The sequence below is a fragment of the Hemitrygon akajei genome, chromosome 4 (genome assembly GCF_048418815.1).
Source record: "Hemitrygon akajei chromosome 4, sHemAka1.3, whole genome shotgun sequence".
Taxonomy (NCBI): domain Eukaryota; kingdom Metazoa; phylum Chordata; class Chondrichthyes; order Myliobatiformes; family Dasyatidae; genus Hemitrygon; species Hemitrygon akajei.
Genome location: NC_133127.1, coordinates 97,211,955 through 97,239,521, shown reverse-complemented (window position 1 = coordinate 97,239,521; position 27,567 = coordinate 97,211,955). Strand labels below are relative to the sequence as shown.

At 43.5% G+C, this 27,567-nt stretch overlaps 1 protein-coding gene across 2 annotated transcripts in view; it reads left to right on the top strand.

The window, feature by feature from the left end:
* tll1 (tolloid-like 1) overlaps positions 1-27,567 on the top strand; it is a 396,079-nt gene that overhangs the window by 330,114 nt on the left and 38,398 nt on the right. For both annotated transcript variants that reach the window (XM_073043080.1, XM_073043082.1), the window contains exons 19-20: positions 4,878-5,005; positions 23,282-23,495. In XM_073043080.1, the coding sequence (XP_072899181.1) occupies positions 4,878-5,005; positions 23,282-23,495 (342 nt within the window). The remainder of the gene's footprint in view (positions 1-4,877; positions 5,006-23,281; positions 23,496-27,567) is intronic.

Below are 27,567 nucleotides of genomic sequence, written 5' to 3'. Positions count from 1 at the left end.
TTGTAGGGCCTTCCTCCCCTACCAACAAATCACCTCCAGCAATGTTAGGTCCTTCAGCTCTCTGATTTTCTACCTGGCTTTGGGTCCCTATCGTCTGGTCTGCTGCAGCAGTGCAAGGTTACTGTTGGTCTTACTCCCCGATGGATTCATAGCCCCCTATATGTTGTCACATTCTCCTGTCCACGATCTTGATCTCACTGTCTACATTCGTTCTGGTCACTGCCATGTATTCCATCCTTTTGGGCCCAACTTTCATTCAGCCTCTCAGAGGGCCTTCAGGTTGTCTTCTCTTTTTCGTCTTCGTAGTCATTGATGGGTCTGTCTGCTATAAGAGACTAGTGGGTTGGGTGACTAACCGTCCACTTCTAATGGAGACTTTACTGCAGTCATCCAGTCTTTCCTTGGCATTCTCCAACTACCCTTTCACAGTAGCCATTGGATACCCAGAAGTTTCAATGAGATTTACAGGAAGATGTTTCCAGCTTAGCAGGCCAGGAAGCTGCCTGCCACACTTCCAAAAGTGCCCTTGGGTCAGTGTTGAGATTCTTGTGGATGGAAACATTGTCAACATTGAGGAAGTATTGTCGATGGAATGGAAAGCTATAACTTTACCAAACAACCTTTTATATGTGGAACTGAGGCACAACAGCTTTGACAAACCTGAAAAACAGCCTCCAGCAGATTGGCAGCAATCCCAAGAATCTCATGCAAATGTGCCAGGGCAGATTTCACTGGCAATCAGGGTCAGTGTGCAACATAGGGCAATAAAATAGTTCTAGGCTGTATATGAAATATGACACAGAATTTCATTTCAAACGATAATGGATAAAAATGGTCCATACCTGAAGGTAACTGACTTTATCCATTAGGCTACAAACTTTGGTAATCCTGTGGATGGTGAGAAATCTATGACAATAGAACTATCTCAATTATCATCAGAATCCTCAGCAGCAGTAATGGACTATCAAGGAGAAGATCAGCATATTGTATATACCCCTTGCTGACCATCCTGACGTTTGTAAGGTAAAATCAGGCTCTGTCACAGTCAGTCAATCAAAAGAGGAGGAGCGCAAGCATGAAGAGGAAGAAAAGAGGGAGGTAGAAGAAGTGGAGGTGCAGTGGGAAGTAGTGGACCAGAGAAAGGACAGGAGGCTGCAATGTAATCTTTTCTGTTCAGCTTTGCAAGATTAACTAATTCCTAAGGGACATTATTGTCTTCCCTCTTGCCACAGTTTTGTACTCATTACCATTCCTCTGTTACAGATAATCATGGCATCCTCTTTCAAACAATAATAAAACCATCAGCAAAAGCATAAACCAGAGGCCCCCAACCATTTACCAAGGGGTCTGTGGACCCCAGGTTGGGAACCCCTGGCATAAACCAACAGATTGGTCTGCTGGGTGAGAAGCTGACAGTGATGCAGGTGGATGCTTCCCTGGTGTCATGGATTATTGATTACCTGACTGGCAGACTACAGTATGTGCGTTTGCAACACTGTGTGTCAAACAGAGTGGTCAGCACAGGCTGGGGCTCCACAGGGGACTGTCCTGTCTCCCTTTCTCTTCACCATCTACACCTCGGACTTCAACTACTGCACAGAGTCTTGCCATCTTCAGAAGTTTTCTGATGACTCAGCCATAGTTGGATGTATCAGCAAGGGAGATGAGGCTGAGTACAGGGCTACGGTGGGAAACTTTGTCACATGGTGTGAGCAGAATCATCTGCAGCTTAATGTGAAAATGACTAAGGAGCTGGTGGTAGACCTGAGGAGGGCTAAGGCACCAGTGATCCCTGTTTCCATCCAAGGGGTCAGTGTGGACATGGTGGAGGATTACAAATACCTGGGGATACGAATTGACAATAAACTGGACTGGTCAAAGAACACTGAGGCCGTCTACAAGAAGGGTCAGAGCCGTCTCTATTTCCTGAGGAGACTGAGGTCCTTTAACATCTGCCGGATGATGCTGAGGATGTTCTACGAGGCTGTGGTAGCCAGTGCTATCATGTTTGCTGTTGTGTGCTGGGGCAGCAGGCTGAGGGTAGGAGACACCAACAGAATCAACAAACTCATTCGTAAGGCCAGTGATGTTGTGGGGGTGGAACTGTACTCTTTGACGATGGTGTCTGAAAAGAGGATGCTGTCCAAGTTGCATGCCATCTTGGACAATAACTCCCATCCACTCCATAATGTACTGGTTAGGCACATGAGTACATTCAGCCAGAGACTCATTCCACTGAGATGTAACACAGAGTATCATAGGAAGTCATTCCTACCTGTGGCCATCAGACTTTACAACTCCTTCCTCGGAGTGTCAGACACCCTGAGCCAATAGGCTGGTCCTGAACTTATTTCCACTTGGCATGATTAACTTATTATTATTTAATTATTTATGGTTTTATATTGCTATATTTCTTCACTATTCTTGGTTGGTGAGGCTGTAACGAAACCCAATTTCCCTCGGGATCAATAAAGTCTGTCTGTCTGTCTGTTACCAAATGTAGCCCTTGCATAATGAATATAGAATTAAACTAGTCACTCCATTCCATTTTTAGTTTACCCTGTGAATCTGTCTTTCTCCAGGGCGAGATGTTTCCCTAGAGCGTAACTGTTGAGATTCTTGATTCTCCTGGATAAATACATTAAGCAGCACTCAGCTCAACTTAACTACACTTCAAGTTGTGACATCATCTTGTCATCTGCTGTAGCTTCCCAGCAATGTTGATAACTGGTCCATATTGCAAAGACCTGATCCAAGTTCTTTGCAAATTATGATTGAATTTCTTATTACCTTTTCAGACTGTGCATAATTTTTACTGGCGTAGTGAACATTTGAATATTACAGCCATTAAGCAACACAGAGAATTTTGAAGGAAATGAGGTCACTCAGCAACTATGGAGATATCACAGAGGCTGCCTGATGGCAGGTTGAATTACTGTTTCCTTCCTTTTTCTTCAGTGTTTCAATTGTTAAAACATCTAAAATGGAGAAAGTGATATAAACATGAAAAAATGTTGAGGAAAGGGGAGAATGCAAGTTCATGCATAAGCCATCTGAAGCTTAGGAGAGGTAGAAGATGTGGAATAAGTGAAGCAGGACTAGGCATGCAAGTGGCTTCATTTTCATGGTTTCTGGACCTGACAATGGTTATTCTCCGAAATCGCTTGTTCCATGGTAGAAATGCACAAAATGCTGGAAATATGCAAGACGCCAGGCAGCATTCTCCTCCAGGTTGCCTGCTCTTATCTCCTCCATAAGCGATAAAAGACGCTAGTGGACTGGTCCTCCTGCTGCTTGCTGCTAAGTGTCACCCTGTCCGTCAGGAGCTGATGGCAATGGGTCCTGATTAAGGAGAGCCATAAGTTATAGTTAAGAGGCCTGATGTACTGTAGTCCATTTATAAGAGGAAGCGGTGAAGCGAGAGTGCTGAGGCCTGGCAATGGAGAATGTCGGTCAGTGAATGAAGGAGTATGGTATTTCTTAGTTGTTCGTCATATCAAGACCTGTGCTGGAGAAGCTGTTGCACTCTCTCAACATCGGAGTCTGGGTCCAGTGGTACGAGTAGTCATCACAGATTGCGGTCTTCCTTGGTTGAAGTAGATGACCGTGACGTTTTCTGTGCTCTGGTATGCCTTCACTCTCCACGAAACATTATAGAATTGCCTTCCTTGGCCATTGGATCTCATTGTCGATTTCATCCACCCAGTCTATTGGAGCTGACTTCACATGCTAGAACAGGCATATCCCTATACCACCAGGATACGAAGCCCACTGGCTGTCCACCTGTCGAAGTGGTGTGCTGGGGTATGGCTGCTGTTGCGTGCAAACAGTTATTTGGAGTCACGGGTGAGAATTGAGTGTTCGGTATGGTGCATAGAGCAATGGGTAAAGCCTATAGTGATCCGCAGCATTGTTTCACAAAAGTACCACAAGGAGCAATGAAGGCAAAATCCGATAGAAAGAATCTCTGGCCTGCCTTTTCCTATTTTAAATCTGAGAATTGCAAGTATCTGCATGGCAAAAGCTGTGTTCATATCGCAATGCTGTGGGGAACAGTGCTGACAGCTTCCCACGCACTCAGCAATTATAATCACTGGGAAACATAACCTGGAGCAACCAATCAATCTGGCCTTGTAATCTGCTTCTGGCCAAAGGTTCAGCTGGGAAGAACCAATCTATTTGTTTGTGTTGATGCAGACAGGGAATTTTGTTAACTCAACTGGCAAACGACCTGTTCTGAAGATGCACAATCCAGATAATGACCAAAGGGGGGTTTAGCTACATGTAATCTCCAGTCAGAGTATTGTACCCAGTCTGCAAGTGACCTGGGGGACTAAAATGTGTGTACAACTGCTTCAATTCAGATGTAATGCTCTTGAAGTTGACCATATCTATTTAGAGTCTGTTGGGATCAATGCATTCCAATCAATGGAATAAAATCTGCAGGTAATGGTAAATAGTGGAAGATCACAAGTGTTTTTTTCATGTAATCTTATTAACAATATAGTATTTCTAATAAATCCAATGATATCCAATGAAAGAGCAAAAGGAATAAACCAAGATACTGAAATTGTGTTTTTTGATTATGTTCTGACAAATTATTCTTTTCAGTTATTTTTAAAAAGACATGAGTTTCTACTGAGATACAAGAAAGTAAATATAAGAAGTATTTATTCGCTAATATTCAAAGAACATCTCACACTAGCCATCTGCTACTCATTGAATCTTTTCACCTGTTAATATGCTGCATATTGATAACTAATTTCAGCATTTCGTGGGACTGTTGATATACAAATATATTTTGCGTATATATTGTGATTTTAGCTATAATTTCATTCTGCTAATGAACTAACTGATGGTATTACTTTCTGTCTCAGCTGAATGTGAACACCGGATTTACAGTGCCACTGGCACCATCACTAGTCCCAATTGGCCAGATAAATACCCTAGTCGCAAAGAATGTACGTGGGAAATCTCCGCAACTCCAGGCCACAGAGTGAAGATAGTAAGTTTTTGAATGGAAATGATAACACTTGGGCTGAATATCATATTATACTTCTTGACTGGACTAAAATCTTAAATACATTGTCACACTAAAAACTTACATACTGTGTCACAATTCTCTTTTTGCCCCTTCTCTCTCTAACTTACTCACTCACACACATATTCTCACACATACTGTACACATGCAAACCTTCATATAATTTTATGATAACCAATTGAGAGGATCACCATAAAAACAATTGCCTATTTAATAGTCAAAAGTTTCAGCACAATTACATCATTGCCACTGCAATACAACATTAGTTTGAAGGCACTATCTGTAGTCCAGTAATTCAACCATAACAAATGACACCATTTGGCCAGTAGAAGCCAAGTCGAATTTTCAGAATTACTTCTGTTCGAATTCCCACTTGATTCATAAGGAGCCCGTAGGCCTCTTCAAATCACAGTTTGACTGTGGATCCCTGATTGCCAAGGAAGCCCCACCCCCCCACCCACACATCTCTTGGGACTACAGCTGTAGTCTTCTGTCACCAAATTGAAACTTGCACATGGACCAGTTAATGAGTCTGGACAAATGTGAGATTATCATGAGTATTATTTATATAATTGCAGAATAGATCAACAGGGTCTCCTGTTGATTTCAGATATAACAGGCATTCTCGCCTTCTGGTTAAATTTAAAGTCCATGTTTCTGCATTTGTAGTCTCAGTATAATGCTGAACTTTCTCAGCTGGTTATGCTACTGACCACAGTTGTTTTTGATGATGAAGTACAGCTGTGATATAAACAGCCAAATGGAAATATATATCTTTCCATTTCCTGTTAGTTCTGCTTCAATATCTAAGACACTTAAAAGCATCTTCATGCTTCAGGAATGATATTTTGAACATAATGATTATAAAGAGCTGAGATTATAGCAGGAGATTTGAAAGTCATGAAAATTGAAGAGATACCCTGTGAGATTGAACATGCTTAGTGTTAAGCAGAAGCTCCCCCTTTCCAATTACATTAAGCAAGAGGAAATTCCACTTATAATTGAAGCAGTATGAGGTCTCCCACAAGCCATACTGTACATCATCCACCAGCATTTCATAGTAATTTTTCCCAGAGAAAATGTTACACAATGGGCAAAACTTGCAGATATATAACACACTGGCAGCATACATAGATAGATCTTTAAAAATAATAGATACTTGTCCAATGCAGTACAGTCGGCCCTCCTTATCTGCTGGTTCCGCGTGCGCAGATTCAACCAACCGAGGATCGGGAAAACCTGGAAGTTCTCTCTCCAGCACTCGTTGCTTGAGCATGTACAGACTATTTTTTCTTGTCATTCTTCCCTAAACAATACAGTATAGCAACTATTTACATAGCATTTACATTGTATTAGGTATTATAAGTAATCTAGAGATGATTTTAAAGTACAGGCAGTCCCCGGGTTATGAACGAGTTCTGTTCCTGAGTCCATCTTTAAGTCGGATTTGAAGTCGGAACAGGTACATCCAGTATTATTTAGCATCAGACAAACGTTTATCTTAGTATATAGTATATATTTTACCTTTCTATGCATATAAAACACTTAAGAAACGTATGTATTTCAATAACTAAACCACTGCGTTGCTTGGTAATAATTGTAGCTTTCATCGGGGCAAGGCCTTTCACATGCTCCATTAAAACTGTTCCGATCGTTGACCGACTGTAGCCTAACGCTTTTCCAATGACCAATGGCGTTTCACCTCTTTCCGATCGCTTTATTACTTTCACTTTATTTTCAATCGTGATCATGATTATTTTCGTGAATAGAAACACTGCGGATTCAGAGCTGCGCCAGGTCCTAAAGTCCACCACACTGAGACAGGTCCGGGGTTCCGCTGGGTCCTAAAGACCACTGCATTGAGACAGGTTCAATAAGGGACTTGAGCATCCGCATTTTTTGGTATCTGCGGGGGGTCCTGGAACCAATCCCCCGCGGATAAAGAGGGCCGTCTGTACTTTATAGAATTGTATATCTTTAAAATGCAAAAAATCATAAATTTAATTTATAAGTGACATGATATTAAATAACACCGCTACTTAGTTTGATAATTCGTGAAATACAATAGCAGATTCCATTCTGTTCTTTCTGCTTCCAAGCAAATTTTTGAAAAAACTTTTACTTGCTAGTTAAATTTAGATTATTGTTGTGAATTTGCTTTTCAAGAGGCATTAATATACAGTTTACATTCAATGGTAGATCTGACTAGAGAACAATGGGATTTAACTCAGTAAGTTTGTGGCAAGAGATTCACCATGTGTATTAACTGTGTGTTGTCTTTTGCTGCTTTCGATTAAAATGAATGCTGCATTTCGTTCTTAATAATGTTGCTAAAATTGTACATCTACATCCTTCAATAGTGTCATTTATCCGGTATTAAACTACGTTTAGTAGTTAGTGCTGAAGAAGTTTGAGAAGTTAACTGGTTTATTATTTTTTTAGAAACTTCTTCCAAAGAATTTCCCATCTGTCACGTTTGGCCACTTGCAAAATGTGTATTAGAGGCTGTCAAACAATATAGAACTTACTGACACAAGAAGTGAAATACACTGGATTAAGCTGCAAAGTGTAACATATAAAACAGAGTATACAACCCCTACTGACTTTTTCTAATTAATTAAGTTCAGACATAAAATAGTTTCAATTAAAAATATGAACTTAAAACTTTCATACTTCAGTGAAGAAGCACATTCAATGCAAACAATTATGAAGATCAGTTTCCAGTTTAGTAGTTCTTAATCTCCACGGCATTACACAAAAATTACAGCAGCACCCTAGGTGATTTTGGTCAAATCACATTGAGGTTTTGTGTGATCTCAACAAAAGCTATCTGGCTTTTATTATTTTTTTTCTTCAATAACCAAGTTTCATTACGATTTTCTGCTCCCGCGGTCCAGAATCATCATCGTGGCACTCATTTGCAAAGTTCCACTGGTGTTTGGAATTACAGAGGATGCCACATTTTCTGATCATCTGCTACCATACTAGGTATTCATTCAAAATGACATTTCTTAGCAACACCTGCTGCAAGTTTATCTGATGTATCAACTCTGTTTATTGATCTACACACTACTGTTTTATTCTTTGACTGTATATTTGATGTCAAATTCTGGTCGTTTGATATGTTCCTGTAATGCAAAATAGTAAAATTAAAGCATGAAAATTAAACAAATGCATATAGTAATAGTTCCATACAAACAGAAACAGAATGCAGTATGGCATTCTGAATGAGTTTAGCATGTGTAATTGCAAAACAAACTGTAGATACTTGAGATAATCAATACAGAAATAAGGTTTTAGATTAAACAATTAATCTTCAAATTACTCACTATAATCAGAAAGGAGAGTGAATTTAGGCAATTATTTTTAGAGCAAATCATTTTCTTTAATTATTTGATATTTGGAAACTCTTTGATATCTCTCTTAAATTGAGAATATTTCATTTAGATAAGGCAGTTTTGTCAATTAGCTCTGATGACAAATTGCTGCTTTGAAGATAATGTATAGGGTGCATAATTATATATTGCAGGGTGTGATAGTATATGTTGTTTGGGAGAAGATTAGGAATAAACAAATATGAATAACAATGAGTTTCAAATCACAAAAGTCCAGAATATACAAAATTATAAAATAATTATAGCAAGCGATCATTTGACATTTGCTGATGAATTCACATCCTCATCATTTGGTCAGTTAAGAATGGGGCATGTTTATTACAGATAATGACTGGCTGTATCTTCTACCCAGGTGTTTAAAGTAAAGATCTATCCCACTGTGTCTGTACTGGCTTATTTCCAAAGCAATCAAAAACCAATTCTACTTCATCAATTCCATATAGCCCTGAAGTCTCAATGGATGAAGGAAATTTCAGCATTTCCTTAATCTATATTCCTGCTTCAAACATATATCATTTAGATTTACAAAAACTTTACTCAATTGGAAGCAGGAAGGTAGATGAAGGAAGTTTCAGCTGTAACTGTTGAATTTTCCTTCAACCATTGAGGTTTCAGTGCTAGAGATGATGTTTGCTCAGCTATCTGCTGAAATTTATTTGGAAGCTTTGAGAGTCAGCATGTCCCATCCTCTTAATCAACATGTACAACAAGCTGGAGGAACTCAGCAGGTCGGGCAGCATCCGTTGAAACGAACAGTCAACGTTTCAGGCCGAGACCCTTCGTCAGGACTGAAGAAGTCGGGGGCAGGGGCCCTATAAAGAAGGTGGGAAGAGGGTGGAAGGTGCCAGGTGAAAAACCAATCAGAGGAAAGATCAAGGGGTGGGGGAGGGGAAGCAGGGAGGGGATAGGCAGGAGAGGTGAAGAAGGAATGTAAGGGGAAAGCACTATGGGTAGTAGAAGAAGGTAGAATCATGAGAGAGGTGATAGGCATCTGGAAGAGGAGGCAGAGTGAAAGTGGGATGGGGGAAGGGAGAGGGAGGGAATTACCAGAAGTTGAAGAATTCGATGTTCATACCAAGGAGCTGGAGACTACTCAAACGGTATGCGAGGTGTTGCTCCTCCAACCTGAGTTTGGCCTCATCATGGCAGTAGAGGAGGCCATGTATGGACATATCCGAATGGGAATGTGAAGCAGAGTTGGAGTGGGTGGCAACCAGGAGATCCTGTCTGTTGTGGTGGACAGAGCGGAGGTGCTCGACGAAGCGGTCCCCAAATCTGCTTCACATTCCCATTCAGATATGTCCATACATGGCCTCCTCTACTGCCACAATGAGGCCAAACTCAGGTTGGAGGGGCAACACCTCATATACCATCTGGGTAGTCTCCACTCCTATCAGACTGAATGAGGAAAAGAAGTAATTAATATTAGGAAAGACATGGTGCTGGATAAATAAAGGAATTGATCCCATACATCTCTAGTTTTAAAAGAGGTAATTGAAGAGATGAGTTCATTTTGATCCATCAGAATCGCTGCTAAATTCCCCAAATGTGAAATTCTTTTTGGCACATCTGTTAAGAGTATTGCGAAGTTTTAATTAATGATGCGCTTAAGAGTAATCAGTGGATGTAGTATATTTGGGTTTTTGAAGTGCGTCTGATAAGAGGTTTGCAGCAGAAGACACAGCAGCAGAATGAGGCCATTAGAAGTTTATGTAATTGGTTGCAATGCGTTTGCATAGACTGAGGTTTGATTAGTGTCTGGGAAACAGAAGGTGGAGGTCGGTCATTTTGATTAGCAAGTTTAATTGGCAGCGAACACGAGAAAGAACTGTTCATAGTTTAAATTTAGCTAGTTTAAAGAAGGCACCCAAGTAATATAATGAAATAATCAAGTGGGAAATTAGGATCTGAGGAGAGCACAAAGAAGTTGCATATGATTTAGACAGGCTAAGAGAGTGAACAAGGAGGTGACAGATGGTGTATAATTGACCACAGTAATAGGAAACTTAAAAGAGAATATTTAGTTTGTGGTAGGCTGTTAAATATTGTAAAGAGGATACAATAAATATTCTTTGGATTGATTTTTGATAAGAGGAATTCAGAAGATTAAAGGCAATTAAAGGAAGATCTTTGAAGTTTAAAATACTAAAAGTTTAGAACACCACATTGGAATGTGTAAGTGTTTGTCCTGGGGTAAGAGTTCAGTATTGATGTATATTTGTTTAGAAAAATCATCCCTTGCTGGTAGCAGCAAACCAAATCAATGGAACTGGATTTCAGAGGCGAAGTGTGTAGCTACCACTCGATTGTGGAATTGAATTGCTCGGCAAGTGTACAAGGAGATGGGGTTATCCAGGTATTAAGGGGATGGAAAAAATTGCTTTCCACTCAGAAGATTGTGAATCTTTGGAGTTTTCTAACCTGTGGAGTATAGATATTCAGCTGTTAATTGGTAGCTTTCTGTTCATCAAGTGGCATGGAGAATGGATAGGAAAGCGAATTTGCGATACTCAGTAATGTAAGAAATGGAAGGAGCACTGGCTGGAACACTCCTTCATACATTCTTCATACCTCAATGTGGTCATGGCGGATCTGAACTTGTTACTATATGTGGATATCTGTTAGCTCCCCATAACCCAAAAACCAACAATATTTTTAAAAAGTGGCAGCAGAGGCCCTCTCTGTGCTTTTCACATATATCCTGTAACTGAGACTGCAAGATTATTTGGATGTCAGGAGAATCATGAAATATTATGGGAAATGTAGTTAAGAGAAAAGAAGAATTTATTTATTTATAAGGTGCAGGCATCACAAGTTAAGTAAATATTTTTGTTCAACCATAACCACCTTCAAGAATATGGCTGTGAGCCATTTTCCTAGGCTAAAAATGGTCCAGCTCCTACACATTATACACGGAAGCTGTATGGGTGCACTGGTAGCTGTTACTTCCACCGAATGAATGCATGGCTTTCTGCCTGATAAATTAGGTAAACAGGGAAAATATATTCAACTACCAAAAACCACAACTATGTCATAATTACTAAAAGTTTAAATCAGTCTTCTATTCTTCAAAAAACTTCTCAGAAACCATATCATTCTTGTACCTGGGATAATGATTTCTTTGGCAAAAAGACAATAGGAAACTGTCCATTATGGGATTCATTCTGTCTATATTTAAGCAAATGAGTAGCAAATCAGTTTGTGATTATTGAGCTGTAGTTTTCTTCCCTTTTCACTTCATTATATTCTTGATAGCCAAATGATCAAGCAATGTGTCAGGACGGGGGGAAAAAAACTAAATTAAAGAGTAGTGAGAGTTTGAAGCTGTCATTTTGAAGGTTATTCATTTATCACATAATTTGTGGTCAATCACAAAGCTAAGAAATTAGGCCATTTGAGAGGCCAGTAATCAGAGGAAATAATCTGTAATACAGAGTGTGAAAAAAGATCTCTCATACACGTCACGTTTGAAAGAATTCATTTGACTTAGACGTACAGTAATTGAATCTTAAACTTTAATTATTTAGCCACAGAGGATTTTTAAAGAGATTTTATTAAATCTTGCTATAAAGGTCAAATTACATAAAGCCCATGCACAAACTGCCTTATTCATCTGTGACAACTGGCCTCTGAAAAAGGGTCACATTTCTTTGCTTTATGAGCAGGTTACTGAGCTATGTAGAAAAGATTCATCAAAACAAGCAGTTGACTATCAATTATTTGCGCTTCAATCGAATAGCCAGATAATATGAGCACCTAAAGTGACTAATTATACCTCATTTGTTATATTGTGAGATAGCCAAGAACAAAAGTACAGGCAAATAGAATCAGAATCAGATTTAATATCATAGGCAACCCCATGGCATGAAGTTTTTTGTTTTGCAGATTTATATATTATACAGTCTTTTATATATATATAAAATAGGTAGTGCAAAAAGAGCAGAAATGCTGGAGAGGCTAGTGCCCATGATGGAGGTGAGTAAGTTTTCAACTCTCTGTAGCTTTTTCCGATCCTGTGCGGTGGTCCCGCCATACCAGACAATGATGTAAGCAGTTAAAATGCTCTTCATTTGGTACATTTGTAGAGATTTGTTAAGAGTCTTTTTGGTGACATACCAGTTTTCCTTAACTCCTAATGAAATAACTTCACGCTGATGGCTTCTTTGTAATTGCATCAATATGTTGGACCCAAGATAGATCTTTAAGAGATGTTGACACCCAGGAACTTGAAACCACTCATCCTTTCCACTGTTAATCCCTCATTGAAGATTCATGTGTGTGTTCCCTCAACTTCCCCTGCCTGAAGTCTACAATCAATGCCTTGGGCTTATTGATGTTGAGTGTAAGGTTGGTGCAATACCACTCAACCTATCACACTCCTATACAATAGTTGTGTCATCAGCAAATTTATTGATAGCTTTTGAGCTGAGCCTAGCCACACAATCATGGGTATGGAGAGAATTGAGTAGTGGGCATCCTTGTGGTGTGCCAGTGTTGATTGTCAGCAAGGAGGAAAGGTTATTTCCGATCTGCACTGACAATGGTCTTCTAATGAGAATCCAATTGCAGAGGGAGGCAAGTGGCCCCAGGATTTGGAGCTTGTTGTTCAGTACTGAGGGTATGATGGTATTGACCACTGATCTGTAATCAATGAACAGCAGCCTGATGTAGGTATTGCTATTATCCAGATGATCCAAGGCCAGTGAAATTTCATCCATTGTAGACCTATTGTGGAGATAGGCAAATTGCAGTGGGTCCAGGTCCTTGCTGAGGCAGGAGGCATGACCAACCTCACAAAGCACTTCATCATAGTAGATGTGAGGGCAACTGGGCAATAATCATCGAATCAGTTCACCCTGCTTTTCTTGGGCACTGGTATAATTTTTGCCCTTTTGTAGTGAGTGGGGTACTCTTGACTGTGGGATAACACTGGGCAAGTTTGTCAGCTCCTCTGTTTCCACAGGTGATATGTTGGTGTAGTTGTTCAGAGACTTGTTGAAATCCCCTGCAAAGATATGGAAGGCATCAGCTGTACTGTTTTGTGACTATTGGTCATGGTGCTCAGCTCCTCCGGTGTCTGCCCGATTTGGTCTGAGATGGAGTGTACACCACTACCAGGATGATGGCAAAAAACACTCTCGGTAGATAAAATGGATGAATTTTGGCTGCAGCTCTGTGCCTGAAATGGTGGCAGTAAGCCGTGTTTCCATGAAGCAAAGTGCACAGCAGACCCTGATGTCCCTCTGGTATTGCAATCTTGCTCTGAGGTGTTCAGTTCTATTTTCCAGAGACTCTATGAAACCCCCTTTTGCTCGGTGTCTCTGAAAAAACCGGCTCATTAGCCCCTTGCTAACGAGGATTCCACAGCGAGAAACCCACCTTTTATCGGGCTTCGTACGTCGAGGGTGTGTACAACTTTGTCCCACCAAATCCGTGAGGTTGGGATGTCTCACTCACCAAACCCTGGTCTGTGTAACTGCTCTGTGATTTACTGCCCCTGGCAAGAAATAACAGATCGTACGCTGGATATAATTAAAATAAAGTATATTTAAGAATGTTAATTTAAGCAGTTATTAAATGAAAGAAAAAAGGGCCCATTACTCTTAAATAGTCAAACGTGCACAAGTTGGAGCTCATCTTGACCTTGTCTGTCATTCACGCACTGGGCCCTCGGTCAGTGTGAAAGCACACACCGCCTTCCGAATGTTGCTCACAATCCATCTCGAACAAACGGGTCTCCCATGGGACTGTTGGTCCTTCCTCCTTGAAACCATTCATCCACATAAAAGCACCTTTTGCAATAGGGACGGCATCCTCAGCCATCTTCCCTCCTGTCTTCTCCCAGCTCCTGCCAACAAAAAACTGCAACCTATTGTTCTCCACGGCCTTCTCCCAATTCCACTGCCTTGATTGGCTGACAGCACATTCCCATGATGAACATCAAAGCTTCATATCTCAGCTCAAACCCAAACAAGCTGAAAGCAGGACAGACTGCTCTTGTGTGTGTGGCCTCTGACGGTCGTGGTCGACCATGGGTACTGCGCCTCTGGTAGTCACTGGTTTGTCGAGCAGTGTGGACTGTGGCTATTGAGGCCGATTCTGGAATGGTAGGCTCTGCCACAGTTGCTGCATGTGTGGGACGTCGTGGAATTGGTGTCCACTGTTCACTGTGCTCTCTGTTGCCATTTGTTGTGGTCATCTGCTGTATCCTCCCAGCACTCTGTGTTGATTTTTAAGGCTTTCGTGCCACGCTTGCAGAGGTCCTTGAAGCAAAGCTTGGGTCTACCAGTTCCTCTTGCCTGTTGCTAGTTCACCATAGAGGATGTCCTTTGGCAGTCTACCAACCTTCGTACAACAGACGTAGCGCAGCCAGCACAGTCTGCATTGTCTTAAAAGCGTGAATATTGTGGGAAGTCCAGCACGGGAGAGGACTCTGAGTTTGGGATTTTGTCTCTCCAGATGATGCCGAGGATGTGGCGAAGGCTGCACAGGTGAAAACTATTGAGTTTCCTCTCCTGTTTGTAGTAGATGGTCCAAGTCTCGCTACCATACAGGAGGGTGCTGATAACTTGTACATGACAGCCTTGGTCTTTGTAGCAAGTTTCCGATTCTCCCAGACCCGCGAAGAGAGTCGAGCAAGGATCGATGTTGCTTTGCCGATATGCCTATTGATTTCAGCATCGAGGGAGAGAGTGGTCGACCCCAAGTATGTGAACTCGTGGACCACTTCTAGATCGTAATTGTTGATGGTAGGGACTAGTGTCTCCACTATGTTCTGGGCAAGGACATTTGATTTCTTTAGGCTGATGGTAAGCCCAAAGTCCTTGCATGCCTTAGAGAAGTGGTCAGTGAAAGTTTGTAGTTGCTGTTTGGTGTGCGAGGTTATAGCAGCATCATCAGCAAAGAGCACGTCACGTATTAAGATCTTTCACACCTTTGTTCTTGCTCCCAGGCACGCAGGGTTGAACAGCCTCCCGCCCATCAGACCTGGTGTGAATGCCTTCTGTTGACATCCCAAACGCTTGCTTCAATAGCAGAGAGAAGAAGATGCCGAATAATGTTGGGGCCAACACGCATCCTTGTTTGACTCCACTACGAATAGCGAAGGGCTGCCATCGTACTGAACAGTAGCCCTCATGTCATCATGGAATGACTTGATGATACTTTGGAGTTTTGGAGGACAGCCGATCTTGTGAAGAATCTGAAAGAGCCCATCCCTGCTGACAAGGTCGAATGCCTTGGTCAAGTCGATGAAAGCGACATAGAGGGGTTTCTGTTGTTCCCTGCACTTCTGGAGTTGACGGAGTGAGAAAATCATGTCGACAGTTGACCTCCCTGCACAAAAACCACATTGGGACTCGGGGTAGACCCATTCTGCCAGAGTTTGTAGACGTGCCAGAGTTGCACGAGCAAAGACTTTGCCGACAGTACTCAGGAGGGAGATACCCCTGCAGTTGTTGCAATCGCTCCTATCACCCTTGTTCTTGTACAAAGTGACGATTTTGGAGTTGCGCATATCCTGTGGTAAGGCTCCTTCCTTCCAGCACTGACGGAGGACCTCACGTAAAGGTTGGAGGAGTGAGCTCTTGCAGTGTTTGATCAGGTCTGGAGGAATCCCATCATTGCCAGGAGCTTTCCCTGGGGCCAGACTGTCAATTGCCTTGCTGAGGTCCTCAATGTTTGGTTCGGAGTCGAGTTAATCCATGACAGGTAGACAATCGATGGCATTAATGGCTGAGCTAACAACAACATTTTCCCTCGAACAGAGCTCAGAGTAGTGTTCTACCCAGTGCTCCATCTGCTTGCGTTTATCGGTGATTATTTCACTGCTGGATGACTTCAGGGGTGCTGTCTTGCTCTGCGATGGGCCAAGGGCCTTCTTGATACCATCATACATGGATCTGATGTTGCCTGTCACAGCTGCTGTCTGAATGTCCTCACTGAGCTGGAGCCAGTACTCATTGTGCACTGCCTTGCAGTCTGTTGCACTTCGCTTCGAGCAGCTCGAGATGCCTGGAGTGTTTGGTCGGATGGTGAGCGCTTGTACTCTGTGAGAGCTGCACGCATGGCTTCGATGACAGGAGTCATGATGTTGGACTTTGCCTCAAACCAGTCACTGCTCTTTGTGGTCTTTCTTCCAAAGATAGAGAGTGCTGATTTGCGGATGGTGTCGCGAAGGTACGACCATTGTCCTGTTGCAGTGTCTCCTTGTGAGGAGGTAGTCATAGCACCCTGTACTGACTTGGCAAACTGGTCAACCTTTTCTGACTGGTTCATCTCTGTTGTGTTGATGCCAGGTTTTCCAGTTTGTTTGGAGTGGTGGATTTTCTTCGGACGTAGTTTGATCTTGCAGCATACTAAAGCATGGTGCGTATCGCAGTCTGCACTGTGGTGTGAGCGGGTGATTAGTACAGAGTTGATGAAAGAGCGCCTGGTGATGATCCGTATCGCAGTCTGCACTGTGGTGTGAGCGGGTGATTAGTACAGAGTTGATGAAAGAGCGCCTGGTGATGATCCGTATCGCAGTCTGCACTGTGGTATGAGCGGGTGATTAGTACAGAGTTGATGAAAGAGCGCCTGGTGATGATCCGTATCGCAGTCTGCACTGTGGTATGAGCGGGTGATTAGTACAGAGTTGATGAAAGAGCGCCTGGTGATGATCCGTATCGCAGTCTGCACTGTGGTGTGAGCGGGTGATTAGTACAGAGTTGATGAAAGAGCGCCTGGTGATGATCCGTATCGCAGTCTGCACTGTGGTGTGAGCGGGTGATTAGTACAGAGTTGATGAAAGAGCGCCTGGTGATGATCCGTATCGCAGTCTGCACTGTGGTGTGAGCGGGTGATTAGTACAGAGTTGATGAAAGAGCGCCTGGTGATGATCCGTATCGCAGTCTGCACTGTGGTGTGAGCGGGTGATTAGTACAGAGTTGATGAAAGAGCGCCTGGTGATGATCCGTATCGCAGTCTGCACTGTGGTGTGAGCGGGTGATTAGTACAGAGTTGATGAAAGAGCGCCTGGTGATGATCCGTATCGCAGTCTGCACTGTGGTGTGAGCGGGTGATTAGTACAGAGTTGATGAAAGAGCGCCTGGTGATGATCCGTATCGCAGTCTGCACTGTGGTGTGAGCGGGTGATTAGTACAGAGTTGATGAAAGAGCGCCTGGTGATGATCCGTATCGCAGTCTGCACTGTGGTATGAGCGGGTCATTAGTACAGAGTTGATGAAAGAGCGCCTGGTGATGATCCGTATCGCAGTCTGCACTGTGGTATGAGCGGGTGATTAGTACAGAGTTGATGAAAGAGCGCCTGGTGATGATCCGTATCGCAGTCTGCACTGTGGTATGAGCGAGTGATTAGTACAGAGTTGATGAAAGAGCGCCTGGTGATGATCCGTATCGCAGTCTGCACTGTGGTGTGAGCGGGTGATTAGTACAGAGTTGATGAAAGAGCACCTGGTGATGATCCGTATCGCAGTCTGCACTGTGGTATGAGCGGGTGATTAGTACAGAGTTGATGAAAGAGCACCTGGTGATGATCCGTATCGCAGTCTGCACTGTGGTGTGAGCGGGTGATTAGTACAGAGTTGATGAAAGAGCACCTGGTGATGATCCGTATCGCAGTCTGCACTGTGGTATGAGCGGGTGATTAGTACAGAGCTGATGAAAGAGCACCTGGTGATGATCCGTATCGCAGTCTGCACTGTAGTGTGAGCGGGTGATTAGTACAGAGCTGATGAAAGAGCACCTGGTGATGATCCGTATCGCAGTCTGCACTGTGGTGTGAGCGGGTGATTAGTACAGAGTTGATGAAAGAGCACCTGGTGATGATCCGTATCGCAGTCTGCACTGTGGTATGAGCGGGTCATTAGTACAGAGTTGATGAAAGAGCGCCTGGTGATGATCCGTATCGCAGTCTGCACTGTGGTATGAGCGGGTCATTAATACAGAGTTGATGAAAGAGCGCCTGGTGATGATCCGTATCGCAGTCTGCACTGTGGTATGAGCGGGTGATTAGTACAGAGCTGATGAAAGAGCACCTGGTGATGATCCGTATCGCAGTCTGCACTGTGGTATGAGCGGGTGATTAGTACAGAGTTGATGAAAGAGCGCCTGGTGATGATCCGTATCGCAGTCTGCACTGTGGTGTGAGCGGGTGATTAGTACAGAGTTGATGAAAGAGCGCCTGGTGATGATCCGTATCGCAGTCTGCACTGTGGTATGAGCGGGTCATTAGTACAGAGTTGATGAAAGAGCGCCTGGTGATGATCCGTATCGCAGTCTGCACTGTGGTATGAGCGGGTGATTAGTACAGAGTTGATGAAAGAGCGCCTGGTGATGATCCGTATCACAGTCTGCACTGTGGTGTGAGCGGGTGATTAGTACAGAGTTGATGAAAGAGCGCCTGGTGATGATCCGTATCACAGTCTGCACTGTGGTATGAGCGGGTCATTAGTACAGAGTTGATGAAAGAGCGCCTGCTGATGATCATGTCTAGTTGGTGCCAGTGTTTAGACCGTGGATGTCACCATGAGACCTTGTACTGTGACTTCATCTGAAAATAGGAGTTAGTTACACACAGGCCATGATAGGAGCAGAACTCCAGGAAATGTTGTCCATGGTCATTTATTTTGCCAATTCCTAAGTGGCCAAGACAAGACGGCCAGGAATTGTTATCAGCTCCCACTCTGGCGTTGAAGTCACTAAGGAGTGCGAGGTGTTCATCACTGGGAACATTCCTGACAACAGCTTCTAATTTGTCGTAGAACATGTCTTTTGCCTCAGAGGTGGAGTTCAAGGTAGAGGCATACACACTGACGAGGGATACTGGGCCATGACTGGTGTGTAGGTGGAGAGTCATAGGTCGTTCTGATCCATTTTCTGGTGGCTCCACCATTTTCAACAAGGAGTTCCTAACGGCAAAACCCACTCCATGCTTGTGGGGCTTATCTTGGTTCTTCCCTGCCAGAAAAATGTGTAGTCCCTTTCCTTCAGTGTACCTGAATCCGCCAAACGTGTTTCTTGTAGGGCAGCTATATCTACCTTGAGCCTTAGTAGCTCATTGTTAATGCCACTGCTTTTCGTGCATCTTCGATATCCTTGAGGTTTTGGTCAAGTCCAGTCATCATTGTGCGATCAATCCAACATCTCAACTTGAAGGGTGTTGTCTTATTCAATTTGTTTTCTTTCTTGTCTGGTGCAGCAGTTACAGTCAGCTCTTCGTGGAATAATCCATTATCCCGATGCACCCAATGAGGAAGACTGCCTGTGGCGGGACAGCTCCTTATTGGCTGGGGGCTGCTCAGCTTGAGGCGGGCGGTAGCTGTCTAGTGAAACGCGATGATCTCTCCCATAGTCGGAAGCACCCCAGCACCATGCTCTACGCTAGTGGTCACCAACCTTTTTAAGCCCAAGATCCTCTACCTCGGCCTTAGTGAAAGGCGAGATCGACCCCAGATCGATTAGTTACATGCATGCGCACCATGCAGAAAATACCGGAAGTAAAACCCCACAACCCGGAAGTAGAAATAATGTATAAACACCAGGGGTACCCACCCTTTTTTGCACCGCGGACCTGTTTAATATTGACAATATTCTTGCGGACCGGCCAACGGGGTGGGGGTGTGTGGTAGGGGTATTAAACACGACCGGAATACAACGATACTCGAAGCAGGTTCCTTATGTCCAGTCTATTCTGCAATTTAGTTTTGGCGGCTCTCGGCACTTAGCTTCTGTCCCTCTTGCTCACATTTTTTCCGCTGAAGAATCTCAACGCATTTGTCTTTAAGTGCAGGGTGCTTGGACTCAGGGTGACGAAGCAGTTTTGAGGACTTCGTTGCCTCGGACAACCTCCAGGCCCAAACTCCAGCCTCCAGCCTGCCCGCCGCCAGACGCCTTGTCAGGTGTGGCTGGTTGTGGATGGGGTGAGAGGATAAGGTCAGGACTGGTGGTCCCCGTGCCAGGGCCACGGCGGTCACAGTCCGGAGAGAGCGACCGACCGAGCGAGGAGTGTGGCAGGACGCACGCCCGCCCCCCCCCCCCCCCCCTTGTAGGATCTATTGGCCGACAAAAGTTTGTTTCAGTAGATCACAGCACAGTAGCTGATCTGATACTTACAAAACACTGAGTCCGAATTAGGTCGTCTGCAAATATTTTAGCACCAGGTTCCCCACAAACATTTGGTGTGGAAAACAGGTTTAGAGGTGGCGCCCATCTGTCTGTGCTCTGCGCTGGTAGCAACGGCACTTCCTGCCGGCTGCCTGAGGCCAACCAGTGATCCCGGCCGTAAAGGTATCACTGCGTTTAGGCGACTGGTGACCTCACGTGGGTTCAATTTCAACAGTGGGTATGACAGGGAATGAGGAAAGGTGCAGCTGACTCATATTGTTTCCTCCTGGCCCGGTGTTTGGGGACCACTGAATTACACTGTGCAGTGCGGGGGAGCTACACGCATGCACACTGGGCAGAAAGAACGGAACCAAAACCCCGCAACCCAGAAACAATCTCTCAACAGTATTTGTGTATTTTTCTTTTTTTTCGGGATCTACTGGGAAAGTCTCAAAGATCGATTAGTTGATCGCGATCGACGGGTTGGTGACCACTACTCTATGCCAATCAAACATTATGACTTATAACCAGTAACTGCTGCTTCCCTTGTTTGTCTGGCACTATAAAGCGAAGCTGGAGTGGCCTCTCCAGGGTGAAAGCCAGGGCAGAGTTGATAAGGAGATCCATCTGTTGCCCACACAGTGGGACCCCCCTCTCCATGCTGACGACAGGTCCAAAGGAACGACGGGAGTCGATACAGTTTGGTGCCAGCAGCATCGCAGGAGTTGCCGTGCCGGTGCTGGGTACAGCAGTCAGCCGCCTTCGGGACTCTGACTCCGGAATTTTCCTCGGGGTTTACTCCCAAAGCCTTTCCTGTGAGCGGGTATAGCCACAAGGCAGTGGAGGTTTGAAATCAGAGTTTTCCCTCTCCTAGATGAGCTACGATCCGTGGTTAACAAGCCCCATCTGCCCAGAGCAACTGGTCTTAAGGCGCCAGTGGTCCGCCTTCGCCCCTTCTCCTGTCAGTGAGACCAGTTCCACCGGGCATAAGAACTATGCCACACGTGAAGGCCAGGAGTTGGACTTGGTTGTCAGAGTCTGTTTGAGATGTACGCCATGAAGAGCATTTGTTTAGCAGCGGGAGCTCGTCCCCACTACCACCCTTCGGCTATGACTACCTTAGGAACCTGACTGCTCTTACAGAAACACCTACAGCACAGCAGTAAAAATCTTAACCAGGGCATTACATGTACATTTGGCAGCAGAATAGTTCGGAGTGGGGGTTTAAGGGCTCTGCTTTTCAAGCTTGCACGTAGACAGGCCTGCTTTCCTTGCTTCCTTTCTCTTAAAAGGGAACTGCGTTTGCAACCTGAGTCTGCAGTCCAGGGTCCATCAATTTTGAGGATCGTTACAGTTTTTAAATGTCTTAAAGTGATGATACTTACTGAAATACCATGACTCTGGATTTCAGCTGTTGTAGCCCTAAGTGGGAATATTTGATTATTCACATTTGAGCTGCACACAGTCGCCACTTGGTCAAATACAGCCACCAGGTAGCCCTAAGATGGTGGATGGTAGTGTGACTACTGAAGTAAGAGATTTTGTATGTCAGGTTAATTCTCTTTGAAGAGACAAGCAAGTCACAGACATAGGTGGAAAGCAAAATGTTGTTTAATTTGTGATCAATGTATTCAGTGCTTGAGAATATCATGTAAAGGCCATGAACATAAAATACAACGCTGAGTCTTGAGAGGCATTTGAACAGACAAATAGAACTTTCCATCAAGATGGCATCTGCGTATAACACTCCCACAGTCGACATCTTCTAGCTAGGCCACTGAACCACTTATTTCATTTCTTTTATGTCTTTTACATCTGTTTTTCATCTTGGATGTGTTTCTGGAACTAGTAGAGGTTGTGACTTGCAATTTGGAGATCTTTTGGGTGATCCATTGCTTTGCTGTCTCTGAGAGGATTCTGGCAGGCAGCGAGCCAATGTTTTACTCCATTTTGCTGATTAAAGCTTCCTTTGTTTGCCAATTAACGTGGTGAGGGAGATTGAAACATCGAGTCGAATGATGAAGGTGAGCACCGGCTGCCTGCCTTCTGGTCACTGACAAGGTTGCTGTGTTGCTGGAGAGGGGAGCCTGTGTGGCCTGCCACTGTGCCTGAAGGGTGTATCCCACGGCTTTCTGCATATATCGATATGGACTATGGACGCTTTTCAGTGCTATAGTTTTTTGATATTATGTGTTTTTACCCATTCTTTCTAATTTTTCTTGGGTGAAGTAAGGGTGAAGTGAGGTCGATGTTCTTCTTGCCTGGTTTTGTTAGTGTCTTTGTGCGGGCAGAGGGGTACTTGGGGGCCAATGCACTTGTTGCATTTTGTGCAGGGGGAGTTTGGTGGTCGACGATAGTGTTGCTGTTCTCTTTTTTTTTCTTGGTTTCATGTCTATCTGGAGAAGGAGAATTTCAGAGTTGTATACTTTGATAATAAATGAACTTGTGACCTTTGAAATAGGTCACAATCTGACTGAATAGTTGAGGTTGGTGTAGATGTGCTCAAGCATCAGCATGGATGTGGATAGCCGCAAGGCCTGTTTCTATGCTGTATAACTCCACGACTTTGATAAAATCTCAGTCTCCATCTTGGTTAAGTTGTGTGTTAGCTTGGTTATTAAATGTATGTTACAGATCCCAACAATAAATATTTACCTACGTGATAGTTGACATAGGTGAATAAACTGTGAACTGGACATGTATGTATCAGAGGAAAATATTTCATCATTTGTTTTTCCAGACTTTCAACGAATTTGAGATCGAGCAACACCAAGAATGTGCTTATGATCACCTGGAAGTGTTTGATGGAGAAACTGATAAGTTTGCAATCCTTGGACGGTTCTGTGGGAGCATCATTCCAAATCCTGTCATCTCCACTGGAAATAAAATGTTTGTTAGATTTGTTTCAGACGCATCGGTGCAAAGAAAAGGTTTCCAGGCCACCCACTCCACTGGTAAGTTTCATGGGATGTTCATCTTTCTGTGATACATAAAGATCTGAGCTGTTTTCATCAACACTGGAAGATTTTCCCCAAATATCAAACTGTAATTGAGGGCGGTAATCATTTTGAATATCACATGGACGTCTGCCCTCTTTGCTGCACAAGCGAAATACATTGTAGAATCTGGAAAGAAATATTCAGCAAGTCAAGTGGTATCACAGGGAGAGAAACAAAGTTAGTTTTACAGGTGAATTGCCTTTCATCTGAATAGACCAAAAACTCTTCAAAGATGCAAATGAAAGAAAATTTAAATCACAGAAATTAGATTTTTTTTGTAAAGTCACCATATTTACTGGAAGTACCTGACCTATTTTTGTTGCTATCACTATGTTAAGCCCTCCAGTTTTAAAACAGGACAAATTTCTGTGAGCTTCTCCCTCTTGACTGCTGGTCCCAATGAATGATGAGTTATATAATTAAATTATGAGGCTAGATTGAAGGAGACCCTTTTTAATTACCTGTTTTGTAAAACAAAATCTACTACTATAAATTGGGGGGAAAAGAACAGTAATGTTAAGGTTGCTGTCCTTTAGAAGGAGATCAGTGAGGAGAATGCTAGGCCCTTTATAATCACAGAGTTTTCTGACTAATCTCATTTCCAAATTCTTTCCCACAGTCCTGGAAATTTCTTCCTTTCAAAAGCATTATGATTGACCTTACTTACACTCACTTTTTGTGTATTCCAAATCACAATTGTCTATGCAAAAAAAGGTGATTCCCTCCTGTTGCCTCTCTGGCCAAAGAGTGTCTTCTGTGCATTAGTATTTCTTTCGATGGCAACAGTTTTCTTCATTTACTTCCCTCCCACCCTTAACTCCAAACTGTAGCAACAGCAACTTCTCTGGCATTTATTTATGTCCTTTAATTTGCAATCTCTTTTTTCACCTTTATAAACCAGTTATAATATATGCCTTTGATACTTGCAACACACACAAAATGCTGGAGAAACTCAGCAGGCCAAGAAAAGAATACAGACAGCATTTTGGGCTGAGACATTTCAGTAGGACTGGAGAAAAAGATCAGAAGATTTAAAAGGAGAGGGGAGGGGAGGGGAGGGGAGGGAGAAACACGAGGTGATAGGTGAAACCGGGAGGTGGGGGGCTGAACTAAAGAGCTGGGTCGGAATAGAAGGTGGTGTTCCTCCAACTTGAGTGTGGCCTCTTTGCAACAGTAGAGGAGGCCAAGGATAGACATATTGGAGTGGGAATGGGAAGTGGAATTAAAGTGGGTGGCCACTGGGAGATCCCGCTTTTTCTAGTGGACGGAGATGCTCGGTGAGGCGGTCTCCCAATCTACATCTGGTCTCACCGATATACAGGAGGCCATGCCGGGAGCATCGGACACAATATATGACCCCAACAGACTCAGAAGTGAAGTATCACCTCACCTGGAAGGAATGTTTAGGGCCCTGAAGGGTGTTGCTTGGATCTCCAGCCATTTTGTGTGTGTTGCTTGAATTTCAAGCACCTGCAGATTTTCTCCTGTATATACCTTTGATACTATCACCAGCAGAAATACAGCTGCTTTTTTTTTAACTGCACATCCTACCTACCCTGATACATGCTCAGAATTTTTAATTTTATGGCTTTCCACTCCAGCTATTCAGAGGTGCCCAGGCTCCCGTGCTGGGGTATGTTGATGGGCAAACTGAAAGGTTATGCACTCCAGCTTGATTGTGCTTGCTGCCTGCCCCTCACAGGAGGATTATGTCCAACTCTTTTCTTCGTGCTTCACTCTCCTGTGATAGACTGGCAGGTTATTGTGATCGACGATTGACCTTCTCTGGGCTGTCATCCAGGTCCTTGCAGGTCAAGAATGATCTTTAACTTTCGATGGGTGGCAATGCTATGAATGAACAGATACAAAGTAACCAGTTTGTGGAGTTGATGGTAAATTGGGTCATGTATGGTAGAGTTGAATGTGACTGACACTTACAAAGTTTTGCTACACTTTAAAAACAGCAGAAGGTTTAATTATTTACAGCTAATGGCAGCGTGGCACAGCTGGCAGAGCTGTTGCTTCACAGCTGTAGTACCACACGTTCAGTCCTGGCCTCTGGGGCTGCCCACTTGGAGTTGGCATTTTCTCTCTGTGGAGTTTCACTCAGCCCTCAGGATTTTCACAACGTCACAAAGTGTGGGTTGGTAGTTTAATTGGTTATTGTAAATTGCCCCTGGTGTCTGACAGTTGGAGGCAGGATCTGGGGATACAGTCGGCTGCAGAGAGTTTTAGGGAGGAAACGGGATTGTTCTATGAGCCTGAATAGACTAAAAGAGCTGAAATGGACTCTTTCTAAGTGACGTGGAAGTAAAAGCGAAGTTTCAGCCTTGTTCAGGCTCATTGTTAAGTAGTGACTGGATAATAACATGGTTCCGTTGACCACAACAGCAGCAGTAGCGAAAGTCTCCTAACAATCTGCTCGGATTCAATGTTTTATGATATCTTCAGTATCATAGTTAATTACCAGTCGAAGCAATTAGATTTTATTTGTTCATCTTCTACTCGAGCAAAAGCACCAACAGTGATTTCCATCCTGTATGCTGTGGTAAGAGAGTGATGCAAATATAACTGATGCTCTATAACCGCAGCCCCTGTCAAATATTACATTTCCATTCAGTGCACTTTCACCGTTTTGGCACTTTAAGACATAATCTGCACAATAGCAGTTAAAAGAGTTAACTAAGTATACTTGACTATGAAGCTGGTGAATTTGAAGCCACTGAATTGCCAGGAAAACAGCCACCTGATTCACTCCTATTCTCCCATGAAGGAGATCTGCTGTCCTGACATGAATGGCTCACAGACCACCCCACTGCACATGAATATTGCTCTGAAATGTGCCAGCTAGCTACTCGACTTAAAGTTAAGTAGTCAAGAAAGAAGGTTTGTACCAACATTGCGCATATACCACTGAGAGAAATATCACTGTACACGTTATTTATCCTAAAAGCTTGGAGTAGCTCAGGATCTCAGGTGGGCTCTCCATTGGCCCAGCTCCTGATGATGTGTGAGCCATTTGAAACTTAGGGCCTACATTCAGTGGGTCACTCGCGGGCCCCTGAGGATGGCTGAACATTCTCTGTCATCACAGCGTCACATACTGTGTAGTCTGGCAGCGATTCCTCAAGGATTATGGTCATCCTGTGGTCACCACAAAATAGTCTCGTTGTGTTTGCCATTGTTGACAGCGGTCTTTGTGTTCTGCCTGCCCACAGGAGTAGTGCCTGAGGATTGGAGGATAGCAGATTTATTCCATGGCTCAAGAAAGGTAATAAGGATAATCCTGGGAAATGCAGATCAGTGACTCTTGCATCTGTGCTGGGTAAACTATTATAGAGGATCCTTAGGGACTGGAATTATGAGCATTTGGAGAAGTACAGATTTTTTTTACAGATAATCAATATGGCTCTGTGAGGGGCAGATCGTGCCTAATGAACCTGATTGGGTTTTTTGAAGAGGTGACATGGAACTTTGGCTATGTGGATTCAGATTTGGCTTACCCACAGAAGGAAGGCACGTGTTCTACCTGGAGGTCAGTGACTAGTGGTGCTCTTCGGGCTCTTTGTGATTTTTATAAATGAGGAAACAGAAGGATGCGTTCATAAGTTTGCAGAGAACACAAAAGGTGATGGTGTAGAAGGTTGTCATAGGTTACAATGGGATATAGACAGGATGCAGAGCTGGTTGGAGAAATGGAGTTCAATTTGGATAAGTGTGAAGAGATTGAGATACTTTGGGAGATTGAACTTGAAGGTGGAAACAAGGTTAATGACAGGATTCTTAGCATTGTGGGGGAATGGAGGAATCTTGGGGTCCATGTCTATAGATCCTTCAGAATAGCTGCGCAGGCTGAAAGAGTGGTTAAGAAGGCCAATGGTCTTTCAGCCTTCAGTAGTTGGGGGGGATTAAGTTTGAGAGCCACAAGATTATGCTGTAGTTCTATAAACTCTGCTCAAACAACACTTGGAGTATTGAGTTTAGTTCTATTTGCCTCATTACAGGAAGGATGTAGAAGCTTTAGATG